The 15,346-nt window shown below is 38.6% G+C and overlaps 1 protein-coding gene across 2 annotated transcripts in view; it reads left to right on the forward strand.

Annotated features, from left to right (window-relative positions):
- Positions 1 to 15,346, forward strand: part of THRB (thyroid hormone receptor, beta) — a 549,876-nt gene that overhangs the window by 498,616 nt on the left and 35,914 nt on the right. For both annotated transcript variants that reach the window (XM_006851626.1, XM_006851625.1), the window contains 3 exons: positions 5,376 to 5,476; positions 11,099 to 11,246; positions 14,482 to 14,687. In XM_006851626.1, the coding sequence (XP_006851688.1) occupies positions 5,376 to 5,476; positions 11,099 to 11,246; positions 14,482 to 14,687 (455 nt within the window). The remainder of the gene's footprint in view (positions 1 to 5,375; positions 5,477 to 11,098; positions 11,247 to 14,481; positions 14,688 to 15,346) is intronic.

Consider the following 15,346-nt stretch of genomic DNA (forward strand, 5'->3'; position numbering starts at 1 on the left):
AAAAAAAAAAAAAAACAATAACATTGCCATCAAGTTGATACTAACGCTATGATTCTGACTCATAGAGACTTTATTGGACTTAGCAGAACTACCTCATAAGTTTCCAAGGTTGTAATCTTACGGAAGCATACAGCCGCATCGTTCTTCCATGGAGCAGCTGGTGGGTTCAAACTGCTATCCTTTAATTTAGCAACCAAATGCTTAACCACCAGAACTCCTAACTATAGAGTTATTTTTCTTTGTTGTTAAATGTCATTGAGTCATTTCTGATGCATAGTGACTATAGACTACAACTGGAATTTTTAGATCTGTGACTATGTAAGAAAGAAACATAACAAGCAAGCAAATACTCTTTTGAGCATATTGAAGAGTGCTTCCACAGTGCAACAGGCTTCTCTTTATATGTGGCCTTTGCTGGGCCAGACTCTATAGTTCAGCCAAGGTGATTTGCAAAAGATTGAACAATTTACTGTGCAAATAAGGTACACAAAACCCTTGCAAGGATTAGTCAGTTACTATGCAAAGTAGGTGATTGTGACCTACGAAGAGAATTGGTCAGTTTTGCCATCCTGCTAGACTTATAAGGGCTAATTCCAGAGAAGATTAGGGCCCATACTACCATCAAGAAGAAGAATCCGGAACAGAGCATGCCCTTTGGACCTGGGGTCCCTGCACTCAGAACTTTCTAGACTCAGGAGAGAAAGAGTTGTGCTATTGAAGATGGCAATGGCATAAGACATCCATAGACAGTAGATACTGAGAGTGAAAACCTAAGCAGGGCCCAGCCTACATCCACAGCCAAGAAGCATTGCCTGCCTGCTGGCATGGCTGAGAAGCTGAAAGCTGTCATGTTCATTATAATATCCTGTTACTGCCAAGCTGATCCTGATCCCTTAGTTGTAAGGATTACTTCCATAAACCCCTCATCAACCTGAATATGGTCTGGGAGATTTTTGTGGCCATTGCAATGAGTTACTGAATCCAGCAGAGAAATATAGTGCCATGGAGAAAACAATTGATGTCGAAATTGATTAAATAATAACAATAAAGGTTAGAGCATGGACGTGTGCTTGATTTCCACCTCATAGAAATCAGCTTTGGGCTGATAGTGATTTTCTCTCATCCTTGTGAATGTAGACAGGTTCAGATGCCACTACATTGAATTTTCACATGCCCCAAAGTAGAAAGTTAAATGAGTTGTGTACAATTCTGATTTCAAATCTCTGCTTTTTGGTTATGGTGTCTTACTCAACTTGACCTGGATATAATATTATTCGTTTCTGTATTTGTGGGGTAATGGTATTGCCCTTGAGTTGTCCTTAGCCTTGTGTCCAACACTGTTTAAAATCTGGAGATCAGAGTACAACCAAAGAAAGTGAACCCAAGTCTACTTATCAGTGAGCTTGAATACCCCAGGTCAGGAGGTGTTGACTAGGTCAATTCTGAATGACTTAGTCTCCCCAAGACTGGGAGAATCTGAATTTCTTTACCAAAGATCAATCTTTTTCCTCCAGTTTTCAGAAAGCCCAAAGTTTGGGGTACCTTATGCCTACATTATCACTTTTTTAGAAGCCTTTGCCAAGATCCTTAACCTTCATAGGCACATCTCCAGCCTTCAAGCCTTCCCATCTGTAGCTTACAGATATAACTCTCCTTCCTTATGTTCTTTGCAACTTGCCCACAGTAGCCATGCCATCCTTCCCAGGAAGCGGGTGCTAGATTCTGGAATTTCAGCATAAATGATACCATGCCTGCTTTGTAGCTGGAACTGTACAAATCCATAGTGATCCTGAGATTACAATCTAAGGAGAGAAAAGTTCACAGCTAGTTAGTTATAAAGCAATTAATAAAATGTTACTCCTTGTGTGATACTATAGGCTCAGCACTGGACTGCAAACCATAAGGTCGGCAATTCACACCCACCAACTGCTCCTTGGAAACTCTATACAGGGTCACTATGAGGCAGAACCAAATGGACAGAATTTCAAAACGACCACAACATTAGGGAAGGAAGCCCAAGGAGATGAGACAGTGGCTAACCCAGACTGGGAGTAGGGTGAAGAGCAGAAAGATTTCTTAAAGAAATCTTAAAGAAATCCAAGGGAAATCCTGAACATAGCTCTAGCCTAGTACCTACCACATTCTATGCAACTTAACTATCTACTATTGTCTGTTTCCCCCACAAGATCAAAGGCTCTCCCTAGAATTACAAATTGTCTTCAAATTATTAGTACATTGCCTGACACAGTTGAACTGGATAATATTGTCTGAGTAGACCTTTCCTGTTTTCATTCTTTTGCTTATTTTTAAATAATAGCTTTATTGAGATATAATACACATATCTTAAAATATTTAAAACCCATTTAAAGTATATAGCTGAGCCCTCATATGGTGCTGTGAAATAAGCACTGTACTGCTAACCATGATAACCACAAAGTCAGCAGTTCAGACCCACCAGCCAGTCTTGGAAAGCCTATACAGTGTCATTGAGCGTTGGAGCCGACTCAATGCACTTAACAACAACAAAGTGAATAATTCAATGGGTTTTAGTATATTCAAAGTTTCACAATCATCACTCCAATTTTCAGAATATTTTCATCAACCTTAAAAAATATTTCACACTCTTTAGTCTCTTCCATTCTGTCAGCCTTCCAGCCACATGTAACCACTACCTTTCGGATTTGCTTATTCTGGACATTTCATATAAATGGAATCATACAGTATGAGGTCTTTGGTGTCTAGGGTTGTTTTTTTCACTCAGCATAATGTTCTCAAGAGGCATCCATATTATAGCATGACTCCTGATGTGGCAGTATAGGATAAGCACCGATTGCAAACCACAAGGTCAGCAGTTCAAACCTACCAGCTGCTCCTCAGAAACCTTTTACAGACTTGCTATGTAAACAACACTTAACATGTTGTCAACTTTATATGTTGTCAACAGCACTTAACAACATGTTGTTGTTGTTACGTGCCGTAGAGTCAGTTCCGACCCATAGCGACCCTGTACAGGGTTTCCGAGGCTGTAAATCTGTACAGGAGCAGAAAGCCTCATCTTTCTCCCATGGAACAGCTGGCAGTTTTGAACTGCTGACCGTGAGGTTAGCAGCCTGATTCGTAACCACTACACTACCAGACTCTTTATTTAACTTTTTGAAAAACTTCCTAACTGTTTTCCCAAGTGGCTGCTCCATTTTGCATTTTCACCTGCAGTGTATGAAGAGGACTCCAATTCCTCCACATCCTTACCAATACTTGCTATTATCAGTCTTTTTATTATAGCCATTCTACAAGGTTTGTAGTGGTATCTCATCATTGTTGGGTTTGCATTTTATTAATAGCTAATGATAGTGAGCATTTTTTCATATTCTCTCCTCCATTTTCACCTCTCTTTCATTAAGGAGTGACCAAGGTTAGAGAAACAGAATTCAGATGCATATATATATATTTCTCGAAGCAACAAACTATGTGTTTTGCTTTTGTATCCTCAGCTCCTTGCACAATATTAGCCAAATTTGTTAAGTACAATCAGTTCAGTTCTGACTTATAGCAACCCTGTATAGGGTTTCGAAGAAGAACAGCTGATGGGTTTGAACTGCCTACCTTGAGATTAGCAAGTCCAGTGCTTATCCTACAGCACCACAAGTGGATACTAAATATCTATTGAATTCACGAATGAATAAATGAACACACAAACAATTCCAGTTCCATTGTTCTTCCCAAGTTCCTCTCAGAATTTTCTTTTTTAAATTGTCTGGTAGGAGTTTTGAAGCAGTTGAAGTGAACTCAACAGATGAACACTTTGCATGATATAAAAGTAAACTATGAAAAGCTGTAATACTTTAAAATATATTCCTGTGTACTACCAAATCACCCTTTGAAGTCATTCATCTCTTGTTCTCAAGAAGGTACATTTTTCTAAACTAGAGTCTGAGCATAGTAATTTCTAAGAAATTGTGAAAAGGATTCATTTTTCAGTTGTCTTTATCCTTTTCTTCCTGAAAAGTAGGCCCTTAGTGACTCAGTTTAATCAAAGGTCTATGAAGATATCCTGGTAAAGCACATATTAAGTCACCTGTCATTTCAACCTGGCTGATCTTCACTGACACCAATAAGAGTTTAATGAGTCAAAGAACTTCATACGGTATCCTGAAAAAGAATACTTTTGTCTTCTCAACCTCTCCCTTCTCCAGTAGAGCCTGTAGCTCATGTCTTGCTTTGATCTTTTGGTTCTAGCTAAGGCTCTATGCATGTCTGGTAAACTCTTAGCACCTGTGAAGATGAACTTGCCCTTTTGCTTTAGTTCTTTGTGTGGACACCATCTATAAGAGAAGGGAGAAAGGGAAAGCTGCGGGGAAGCAGGTTGATTGTGATTTTGTTGGCAAACTTTAGCTTCTTGCATCAAGGAATCCAAACTAATAACAAATAGCCAACTAATATCAAGGCAGTTATGGTAGGGTTTTCATTGTTACTGATAGAACCTCTGTTATTTCACATTGCTTAGTCTTGTTGGGCTATGTTTCATAATATCATAAATGTATCTAATTTTTTAAGATGGTCTTATTCATCCTGTTTAAATTTAATTCTATTTTTATTTAAATTTTAAAAAGACAAGTGAACTTGATAATGGAGGACTAGAAGTTAGGCGATCTGGTTTATAGTTTCTGCTATTAATTTCTTTAGTCCCTGGGTGTTGCAAATAACACTCTTGGCTGCTAATCAAAAAATTGGAAGTTCGAGTCCCCCCAGAGGCACTTCTGAAGGCCTGATGATCTACTTCTAGAAAATCAATCATTGGAGACCCTATGGACTACAGTTCTTCTCTGATACGTATGGGGTCACCATGAGTCAGAGTCCACCTGATAGCAACTGGTTCATTAATTTCTAGTGTGACCCTGCAGAAGGCAAAACCTCTGAGGGCCTGTTTCTTCACCTCCAAGCACTTGATGGTCACCCAAAATATTTCTAGCTATATGGTTCTCTAAATTTATGGAATGGTGCCTTGATTCCAAAGTGAATCAAGTCTTCTAAGAACTAGTAATATAAGGCATATGGAGGAAATTGTGTCTTCCAAAATTCAATGCACTCCAGGTATCTCTAGTTCTAACCTCTCTCCATGACTCATTGGCCTTCCGTCCTCTGTTCCACCTGCACAAGAGAAATCACACTTTTTCCAGAATATTCTGAAATTTGGGGCCTGATGTTAACTCTAGAAGTGTTAAGATACTTAACTATTAAATTTCATGAAGTCTTTTGGATGTCACCTCCCATTGGCAAACCAATTGTGTCTCTGGCTTAGTGACCTTAGCTCTGGTGTGCCTTTGACTTTAACATACCATTGTTTTCTCACATTGCTCTTTTTTTCTCCTTCACAGGGTACATACCCAGTTACTTAGACAAGGACGAGCTATGTGTAGTGTGTGGTGACAAAGCCACCGGGTATCACTACCGCTGCATCACGTGTGAAGGCTGCAAGGTAAATGGCCTGGGGTCCAGAGATTACAGAGCTCAGTTCAGCTCTAGTCCCTTCCCAGTGATGGGCAGGAATGCAATATGAAACTTACTTTCCAATTAGGGCCCAATTCCATTTCATGGCCCGTGGTCTTCCACGTGTCCAGGTGTGTTTTTCATTTTAACATGTTCAAGAGCTGAATTGATTTTTCTTTCCAATTCAAAAATTAATTGGTACCTTAGCAACTATCTCATCCTAATGGGTATATCATCTCATGAAGTTTTGCCAGATTGTGATCAATGTCTGGTTTCTTTACCTCTATATTTTTTATTAACGGGGAGGGAAAAATAGTAAAATGGGGGAAATTAATAAAATACTTACTTTGGATTAAAACATATAGATATTTTATAACAAACATTGTCATGCCAAGAAATGACTGTTTCTCATCTTGCTTTATGTACAATGTTTGAGAAGACAGCGTGTGCTCTACTATAGGCCTTTTTCCACTGTTAGTCAAAGTGAATGTGCTCAGCTCTCAGGGTTCCATTAGGAAATATCTTTGAGTCTACTTAGATTCAATTATGTTCTAAAATTATCCAAATTGACTTTCTGCATAACCTGCCATCAGTGAGGAAATTCTGGTCACCCATCTGTTATTTTGTGTTCTGTAGACCCATCTTCAAAAAGTACTTGAAAAAAAGTACACTCGTTATCAGTACTGAGTTCATTTCTCAAAAGTGAGTTTGCCTACTTCCCATACTCATCAGCAAAATTAAGATGAGCCTTCTGGGAAATAGTTAGCCTAGAAAATAAAGTCTACGATACAGGTAAAGCCTAACTCAGGGCTACCCCCTCCCCAGATGTTTGATTATTGAGAAAATGAAAGTCTTGGGAAGGTCAGTGAAAAAGAGGAAGACCCCTAATGAGATGGATTGGCAAAGTGGCAACAGCAATGGGCTCAATCATAGCAACGATTGTGAGGTTGGTGCCCGACTGAGCAGTGTTTTGTTCTGTTGTGTGTAGGGTTGCTATGAATCGGTACCGACTCAATGGCAACTAAAAGCAACAAAAGTCATGGGAGGAGTTTTTAATGTTTTTTCTTTTCCCTTTTCATATTTTAAAGCTGCATTGTCACAAGATATAAAACCAAAGTCAAATTTATATATTTCCCTTCTCCAACTACCATGTTTCTTTCTACTCCTGACCCTAAACCCAAGCCATTCAAGGAGTTAGCTTGGTTTCAAAGCAAGATATGGTCCACCTCCCTAGTAGAAGGTTTTCCATGCAAATTCCCTACTTTTTGTGAATGAAATTCGAGAGCCCTTAGCAGAGACTTGCTAGAAATGTTGATAATGTATCACTGGGAAGAGATGCTAATGTTCCAAGGCCTGAAATCTACAAGACATGTTTGAAATGTGGATACAACCTCTTATTCATCCAGACATTTTTGATCTGGACGTTATAATCCTTTATCAGAGATTTGGCTAAAGGCTTCCATTAAGTCTGTGGGGTAAAAAAAGATTTTAAGGAACTAAACAGAGCTAATTAGACATACTGGCTATTGATTCATTAGAATACTTGCAGTATATCTCTTGAAAACACGTTTTTATTGTCTTGATTTGAAAGTAATGAAACTATTACTTTAGATACATTTTATCAGTCCAAAGACTGGCCTTTTTTCTAAATTAACTCTAATTCATAAGATTCCACCTACCCAATAATACAGCACTGATATTCTTTTAAATCAGTTTCTAATGGTAAATTTTGAGTTCTGGGAGAAATTAATGAAAATTCCATTTAATACTCAACTCCCAGAAGCGATCCATTTTAGATTGTGTATGCCTTACAGAGGACTTAAAGCTTACTGGTAGTTGACCTAACAGAGAAAAGAATCAAGTCTAGTAACTTATGTTTCTGTGTCACATTTAGCTTCCTTGTGATCAAGAAATCCATTGAACTCTTTTCCCTTTTAGTAAGATGATAAGATGTTTGTGGTTAAAAGAGAAATTAGACAACAAAAGTGCTTGATTTCTCAGACTCTGCCTTCATGATCAAAATTCTCTCTCTAAACTATTTGCCTCCATCATAAAATCAGAAAGGAGCTTTTCTAGACTGATTATATAGACTCATTTAATATAGTGACAAAATATCCTAGAAAATGACCAAAAAAAAAAAAAAAATTTTTTTTTGATGAAGCAGTTTTTCATATTGTTTATTCAACCCTGTCATTTAAAAATATTTCTGTCCCATACTTATAATGTGTATGCACACATTCTTCTTTGCCTGTTTTTCCTGATGACAGTGAAAAATTTAGGGGAATGTTTTGGGGAGATGTAGCATTTTTTATGCATCTTTTATAGAAAGACTATTGATGCTATGCTACAACAAACCTTTTTTTTTTTTTCATTGAAGACTCAAAACTTTCATAACTGCTGTCTAAAGATTGAACTAAGAGTATGACATTAGTTATTTCATTTTCTTGAGCCACTAAAAGATGGATCTGATTCTTCTCAGAATGCAGAGAAGCATGTCTGATTTTGATTTACAAAAGCTAGTTCTCTGATCACTAACAAACCATCAGTGAAATGCACTATGTCCTTATTCATTCCCTAAAACATTTCTTTTATTTGTTCACTTCTAGAAGGATTTTCCTTTTTATAAATTGACTGATTAAAATGTGTTTATTCAAGTTCACTTACACGTGTTAATGCTTCCCATTTTTTTATATTTAAGAAACCCAATATCTTAATACACTCAAATGAAGTGATTCCTCATCGTGTATCAAATAGTGTTCTATTGTAGCTTAGAGGAGGCTGAAATCTTAAAAGGAATTTGATCCATAAAGTGTTCAAGAAAACTCATCAGATCCAGACCACAGGACAATAGGTGCTGTGAATAGTAGCATTAGCCTCCTTAATTCTTTTTGGAAAATAAGTGTAAATTCATTCCAATAAAAATATACAGAATAGCCTATTGAAGTGATGGGTGGTAGTTATCCCTGTTCTTTGGCAGGCTCTCTCCTCCAAGTTGTTAGAACCTTCAGTATGCCCCCAGCTCTGAAATACGAGGCAGCATTAGCATAGGAGTAACACTCTCCCTAAATTCAGATACAATAGTCATCTCTTATCTCTATAGCAACAGGCACTATTCTCATTGAATGGCTTGAGCCTTGGTGTTTACACCTTAGTGAAACTGCCTTCTGCAGAAGGAAGTAAGCTATTCCACTCCTCTCCTCCCCATCTGTGACATGTCTTCTTGCCAAGAATCTCTGGGTTTCTTTTGCCTTCTAGACAAGGGGGGATTGGACAGAGGGCAATGGAGAAAATGAGGAGGCTCATAGAGAAGCTTCCCGTCTCTCTTGTAGCATGACTTGGCAGTCACCCTTTGGCAGGATTTGGCCACCCTGAATACCCAGGGAAACACTGCTAACATCTCAAATGGCTGCTCTGTGTGTGGCTCACTGGATCTCAGATTAATATGTCAACATCACTCAAATGAATAGACTCAAGCAAGTTTTTAAGTATGCAAAACCCAAATTTAATATGCCAAGTTTTCAGCTAGAACCTGAACAATGAAAATCATAAAGGATTTGCACCCCCGCCCCCAAATCCAGTCCATAAACCTTTATAATTCCTGGCATTGTCCATTTTCTGCTACTTTGTCCAATGAAAGTCCTACCTTTGATTATTTCATTATAAAGAGTCTTTAAGTGTATCTGAGCTAAGAATATGTAATTATGTGTGTGTACTTGATCAAGGTCAAGAAATAATAAACAGGATAATCAAAATTTGGGTGAACTCAAATGAGGTCAATACATATTCAGTTCCACCATTTATTTAACAAAGTTAGAGATCCCCTTCAAGTTTTAATATAAAAACCTTGTTTTGCCTTGCTACTCTACCAAAAACAGAAAAAGCAAAGGTTTTTGGAGGGAGTGGTTGGGAGAAGACTGTATTTGTTTGTCTTAATACAGTAATAATATTGACTTACATTTAAGTAGTCAAGAAAATAAGATTTGGAGTGTGATTCATTGGATCCAGTCTGTGCACAAAGTGTACTTTCCATGTGACTTTGGGAGAGTGAATGGCTTAACCTCTCTGATGCTTAGTTTTTTAATCCCTACAATATAGAAATATTAAGAGTGCCTGTCTTAGAAAGTCATGGGGAAGGTTGAAACAATCATATGGAAAACATCTACAATACAGTAAGTGCTACTGACCATTATTAATTCATATAATACAGAAGTACAGTTGCTAAGGAGTCCTAGTGTGGTGCTGTTAGTTAATAACATGGGACTGCAAAGTCCACTTTGAACTGGGAGGCCTGAGGCTCAAGTTCGTCAGCTAGCTGCTCCTCAGAAACCCTACACAGGGTCACTATGGGTTGGAACCCGACGTGACGGCACTTAACAACAGGTGCTAAATTGTAAAGATCATGTCCAGAAAGATTCTAGCTTAGCACACCATTAAGAATGTTATATAAGCTTCCCAAGTCTGGAACTAAACCGTGTCCTCAGAAATGTTCATAGGCACTTTTCAGAATAGCCTATACCAACCATGTGCCTACATCTGTCTAAAAATGCCTTAAGAAAGGAAAAAACATTGAACTTGAAAAGTGTCTATCTAATGTATAGTGGAGAAAAATAAAGTGACAATTGTGGCCATTGTTGCACAATATGATAAGCATAATTAATGTAACTAAATTATAAAAAAATGTTGACATGGCCAATGTTTTGTTTTATATCTACTTAGCACACACACACACACACACACAAATTCCCTCTTATTGTATATATATGAATATTATTAAAGAAAAAACCACCTGCCATGTGTTACGGGAAAACTTTGCTAGAGAACCTAGAATTTTCAGGTGTCCTGGTATAATGCTACAGGATAATGCACTGGACCCACAAGGTCAGCATGGCCCACAAAGTTGACAGTTCAAACCCACCAGCCACTCCTCAGAAACCCTATATAGCATAACTATGAGTCAGAACTGACTCAATGGCACTTAACAACAACAAAGTACTGTTGTTTGAAGAACTCTCTGAGCTGTTCCTGACCATTTTAAGGGTCAAAAACAAGAACTGAAGGACAGCTGATGCATCCATTAAATTATTAGTTAATGAAATGTTACAAGTACTCAGCCCTTTCATTCCCCAGTATAAATTAGGAAATCACTTTTTCATGGCTTAACTAAACAGTATAATTATGGATCTTTGTTAAATGAAATAAAAGAATTTGTATTATTCAATGTTTAGGGAGAAAAAGCAAGCATCAGATTCACCCATTCGCCTCCTTTCTTTGAATAAATGCCTTGAATCTACAGTACTATGATATCTTTTTACTCAGACCGTTGGTGTTGTAAGTGCCGTTGAGTTGGTTCTGACTCATTGTGACCCTGTATAGGGTTTCAAAGGAACAACTGGTGGGTTTGAACCACTGACTTTTCAGTTAGCAGCCCAGTGCTTATCCTTCATATTCACGTTGATCCAGTTGTCTTATATTTCAGTATGTAGAGCTAGAGGTCTATATATAAGTAAGGTCCAAAACAATTCATCTCATAGTCACATAGACAGAAAATTCTGGAGTGATTTATTTCTAGAAGATATGAAACTGGTATATTGGGTCTTTCTTTTTCACGTAGGGTTTCTTTAGAAGAACCATTCAGAAAAATCTCCATCCGTCATACTCCTGTAAATATGAAGGAAAATGTGTCATAGACAAAGTTACGCGAAATCAGTGCCAGGAATGTCGCTTTAAAAAATGCATCTATGTTGGCATGGCAACAGATTGTAAGTAGAGCTTCTTCATTTGCTTCTTATTCCAGGAGTGTTGATTGGGAAAGGGTTTGGATCCAGGAAATCAACCTAGCAGAAAGAAAGCCGGAGCGCATGGACAGAGGGGAGATACCTCATTACCCACATTTAACCCAAGCAAGGAGGCTGGGAGTGGTTTCCAACCTGTAGAACTCCTTTCCTTCTCTTCCTTTATCATCTCCTAACTCTCAGTGTACCTAGATAATGAGTGTAGGAAAGCTAATTGTCAGTAACACTCTGTTTGAGTCAGAGATTTCAAATGAGAGGTGTTGTCCATTTGCCTTGATAAGGTATAATTTTCACACACAGCATTTACGTGGTGAAAGTCTCCTGGACTAGTCCTAATATTTTTCAAAAGCAGAGACAGGAATTTATTTTATGGGCATTTTTGAAGACAAGGCACTAACAGAAAACATCATGTTTAGAAGCGTCTAAAGCATGTGAAGTTGAGTTCTAGTGCATGAGTCATCTTGCAGTTGTTTTTTATATTTTTAGCCATAAAGACATTCAAGCTGAAGTAGTCCTATCCAGTTTTCAAAGTACCATACCATATGGTGGTAAGGTTAACCCTTGGGGTCTCTTCTCTCCACATTGTGTGAAGGGATTTACACTTAAATTAATCTAATAATAAAAATAATAATCACAAGATTCAGAATGTGTGGCCTCACTTTTGTCAGACATTAATGATTTCCACTGGCATAAAATGTTAACACATCAATAAGGGATTTCAACTTTCTGTTTAAAAAGAAGAAAGAAAAGTAAAGAAGGGAAAAAGGAGGGAGAAAGGAAGAGAGAGAAGTGAAGATTTTTTTTTCCTCATGAAAGAAACAGTTACAACTTATTCTTCTGTGATAAATAGGATTCTGTCAACTGGAGCAGGGAATCTGTGGCATATTCTGGTTTTCCCATTTTGAAAAGTTGGAATGGGAATCTTAAGAAAGGAGGGGTTGCATTAGGGTGTCACTCTTGGAATTGGGTTAATCCTCACTTCTGAATAAAGGCTTATCTATATCTTGTAAAAAAAAAATTACCTCCTGCCAACAAATGTGCCTTGTAAGGATATGTGAAAATACTTGGATCTAAAGGAGACTGTAATGGCATATGAACTGTTAATATTCAGTATCCATTTATCATTTTATTGAAAAGTTAAAAATATGAGTGTTTATGAGGCCAAAATATTCAGAGTGCTAATCCAATTGAGTGTTGAGTGCTTGTGAGGCTTTATAAGACCTCAGGTTTTGTCATCGGAAAACTTCCATTCAATTCCCAACTGTGTGCCTATCTGAATTCTCTTCCTGTGAAATTATCACCTACTCCATAGGGTGGTTTTCAGGATTAAAATAGATAATGCATGTCAAGTGCAAGAATACCAGGCATACTTTAAAAAAAAAGAGAGAGAGAAATTGGAGCAGTGAATACTATTATCCAGTCCTCCTCCCTTTAATAAAGAGCTCTGGTAGGGTAGTAGTTATGAATCAGGCAGCTAATCTCAAGGTCAGCAGTTCAAAACTATCACCTGCTCCATGGGAGAAAGATGAGGCTTTCTGCTCTCATAAAGATTTACAGCCTCAGTAAACCCTGTGCAGGGTCACTATGAGTTGGAACCGACTCCACAGCACGTAACAACCACCACCACCTCCCTTTAATAACTGAATCATAATGGCTTATTAGAGCTCATTCAAATCTTCCATATGTGTAAATGCTCAACTGACTTTGACTGTCCAGTCAAATCTAGAAGATCTGGAACTTAATTAACCTCTTTGAGGATTAACTGAGCACTTGGTTCTCTTCTTCCTGCTGTCTACTTTTTTCTTTTCCACCAGGTCACATTGTCACCAGAAAATGGCCGTAGGACAATGACTCGGTGTGGTGTTGTAGAATTGGAATCAGGAGTCCTGAGTCTTTCCTTGACTCTGCCATGAACTTGCCATTTATGGGCAAGTTACAACCTTTTTGGATCAATTTTCTCCTCTGTGAAATGAGGGATTTGAACTAAACAGCTAAGGTTCATTCCAGTTCTAAAGTACTATGAGTCTACGGTGTAAAACATAAGCCTTTTCATTCCAATTAGAGTCTGGTGAAATAGTTTATTTTGGAAATTAATCACAGAAGGTTTCTTGCCACCTGCCCTTATTTTCCTTTTGCATAAATGATCTGTCATGGTTACATATACTGAGCACTAACAAAGAGCAGGTATACCTATACATTGTCACATAAAATAACCTGTGAAGTGAGTTGATCCCACTTTATACATACATAAATGACAGTTCAGGGAGCCTAAGTAATTTGCCAGAGGTCACACAGAATGTGGTCATGTCAGGACTCAAACCCAAGTCCTGCAAGATTCCAGAGCCTGGGATTATGATTATGGGATGACCAAATAAAAGTAATGCAAAATGAGTAACTTGTGTGGCCCAAAGTAGACCCATTCACATTCCAGTTAATCCTCAAGGAAGCCTTGAGGAGTTGAGGTCCTGTCTCCTCAGAGGAGGGAATCCTGAGTTTCCCATTATCACTCCAGAACTTTTCTTTGAAGTTCTTCCTAAAAAATAATAAGCTGATATCAAACTGACTGTGACTCAAGGCAACCCCATGTGTGTCAGAGTAGAACTGTGTCCCCTAGAACCTATCTTTCTGTTAGCAGCTGAGTGTGTAAATGGTTGTACCACACAAGGACTCCAAAGATCTCATTGTTGTTGCTGTTAAGTGCCATCAAGTCAGTTCCGACTCATAGCAACCCTGTATAGGGTTTCCAAGGAATAACTGTCAGGTTTGAACTGCCAACCTTGCACTTAGTTAGCAATCCAGTGCTTGTCCTACAGCACCACCTGGGACTGCAATGTTCTTCTTACTAAGAGTCATTTGGGGGGAGGAAGGGAAGAGCAGAATCCCTAAAAATGATTTCGGTAACTGACTCAACAAATCCATCTATTCTCTTGTGGGTAATGCTGGGTTTCACCTCTCTCGGCTTCCCTTTGAATTGGGTCCGCCTCTTGTAAGTCCAGGTTTACCCAAGACTTTTTTTTTGAAAAGCCAACTAAACCTTGGGATTTGGGCACACAGCCACCATGTTGGAAAATGGCTGGTCATGGGCAATCTGGAGCCCAGAGCAAGCTCCATACCACAGGACCCATTGAACCATCCCTGTTTCAGTACACCCCACCCCTGGGAACCATTTGTGTGTCTTCTCTCATCCTTCTCCTCTTCCCAGTGGTGCTGGATGACAGCAAGCGACTGGCAAAAAGGAAGCTGATAGAAGAGAACCGGGAAAAGAGGCGGCGGGAAGAGTTGCAGAAATCCATGGGTCACAAGCCTGAGCCCACAGATGAGGAATGGGAGCTAATCAAAACCGTCACCGAAGCCCATGTAGCCACCAATGCCCAAGGCAGCCACTGGAAGCAGAAGCGGAAATTCCTGGTAAGTCTCCATTGCCCAATGTCACCTGTATGCCAAGTGTTCCCCAACTCACTCACTTAGTCCTCCTAACAACCTCTAGGTTGCAGGGTTATTGCTCCCATTTTATTGACAAGGAAACTACAGCTTTAAGAGGACAAGTAACTTGCAAAGCCAAGATTTGAAGCCAAGTCTGTAAGAGAACAAAGACGGTTCCTCCTATCCTGCTTCTGATTCATGGAATTCTTAAGCAGTTGATTAGGCCATATAAACTAGATTTGCCTTTGAGGAAATACCATGATGGGACAGAGAGATTGTGAACTGGGGGTCAGTGAGAGCCTTCACTCCTCTTCACAAGGCCAGCTCTGAAATAACTAATTTGTAACATTTTTATCTGCCAACTTTTTTTAAAACCTATTTCTTCCCTCAGTTGCTGAATATACTCATGCTTACTCCTCTAAACTCCTTCCAAAATATCCCCTTTAAAACAGTCCATAAAATGATATGTTCTCAAATATATTTTTATGTCAATAGAAATAAAAATCGTTAGCTTAAAATAAATGAATTTGAGTCTAGGAACGTCAGCCCAGGAAGACAGTGGGACTGGTGAACCCTGGCATCAAATATTCTGTAGGTCTATTTGTGAGCTACAAGCCGGGCTGATAACTGAAGAGTCAGCAGTT

Source organism: Chrysochloris asiatica, unplaced genomic scaffold (genome assembly GCF_000296735.1).
Source record: "Chrysochloris asiatica unplaced genomic scaffold, ChrAsi1.0 scaffold00030, whole genome shotgun sequence".
Lineage (NCBI taxonomy): Eukaryota > Metazoa > Chordata > Mammalia > Afrosoricida > Chrysochloridae > Chrysochloris > Chrysochloris asiatica.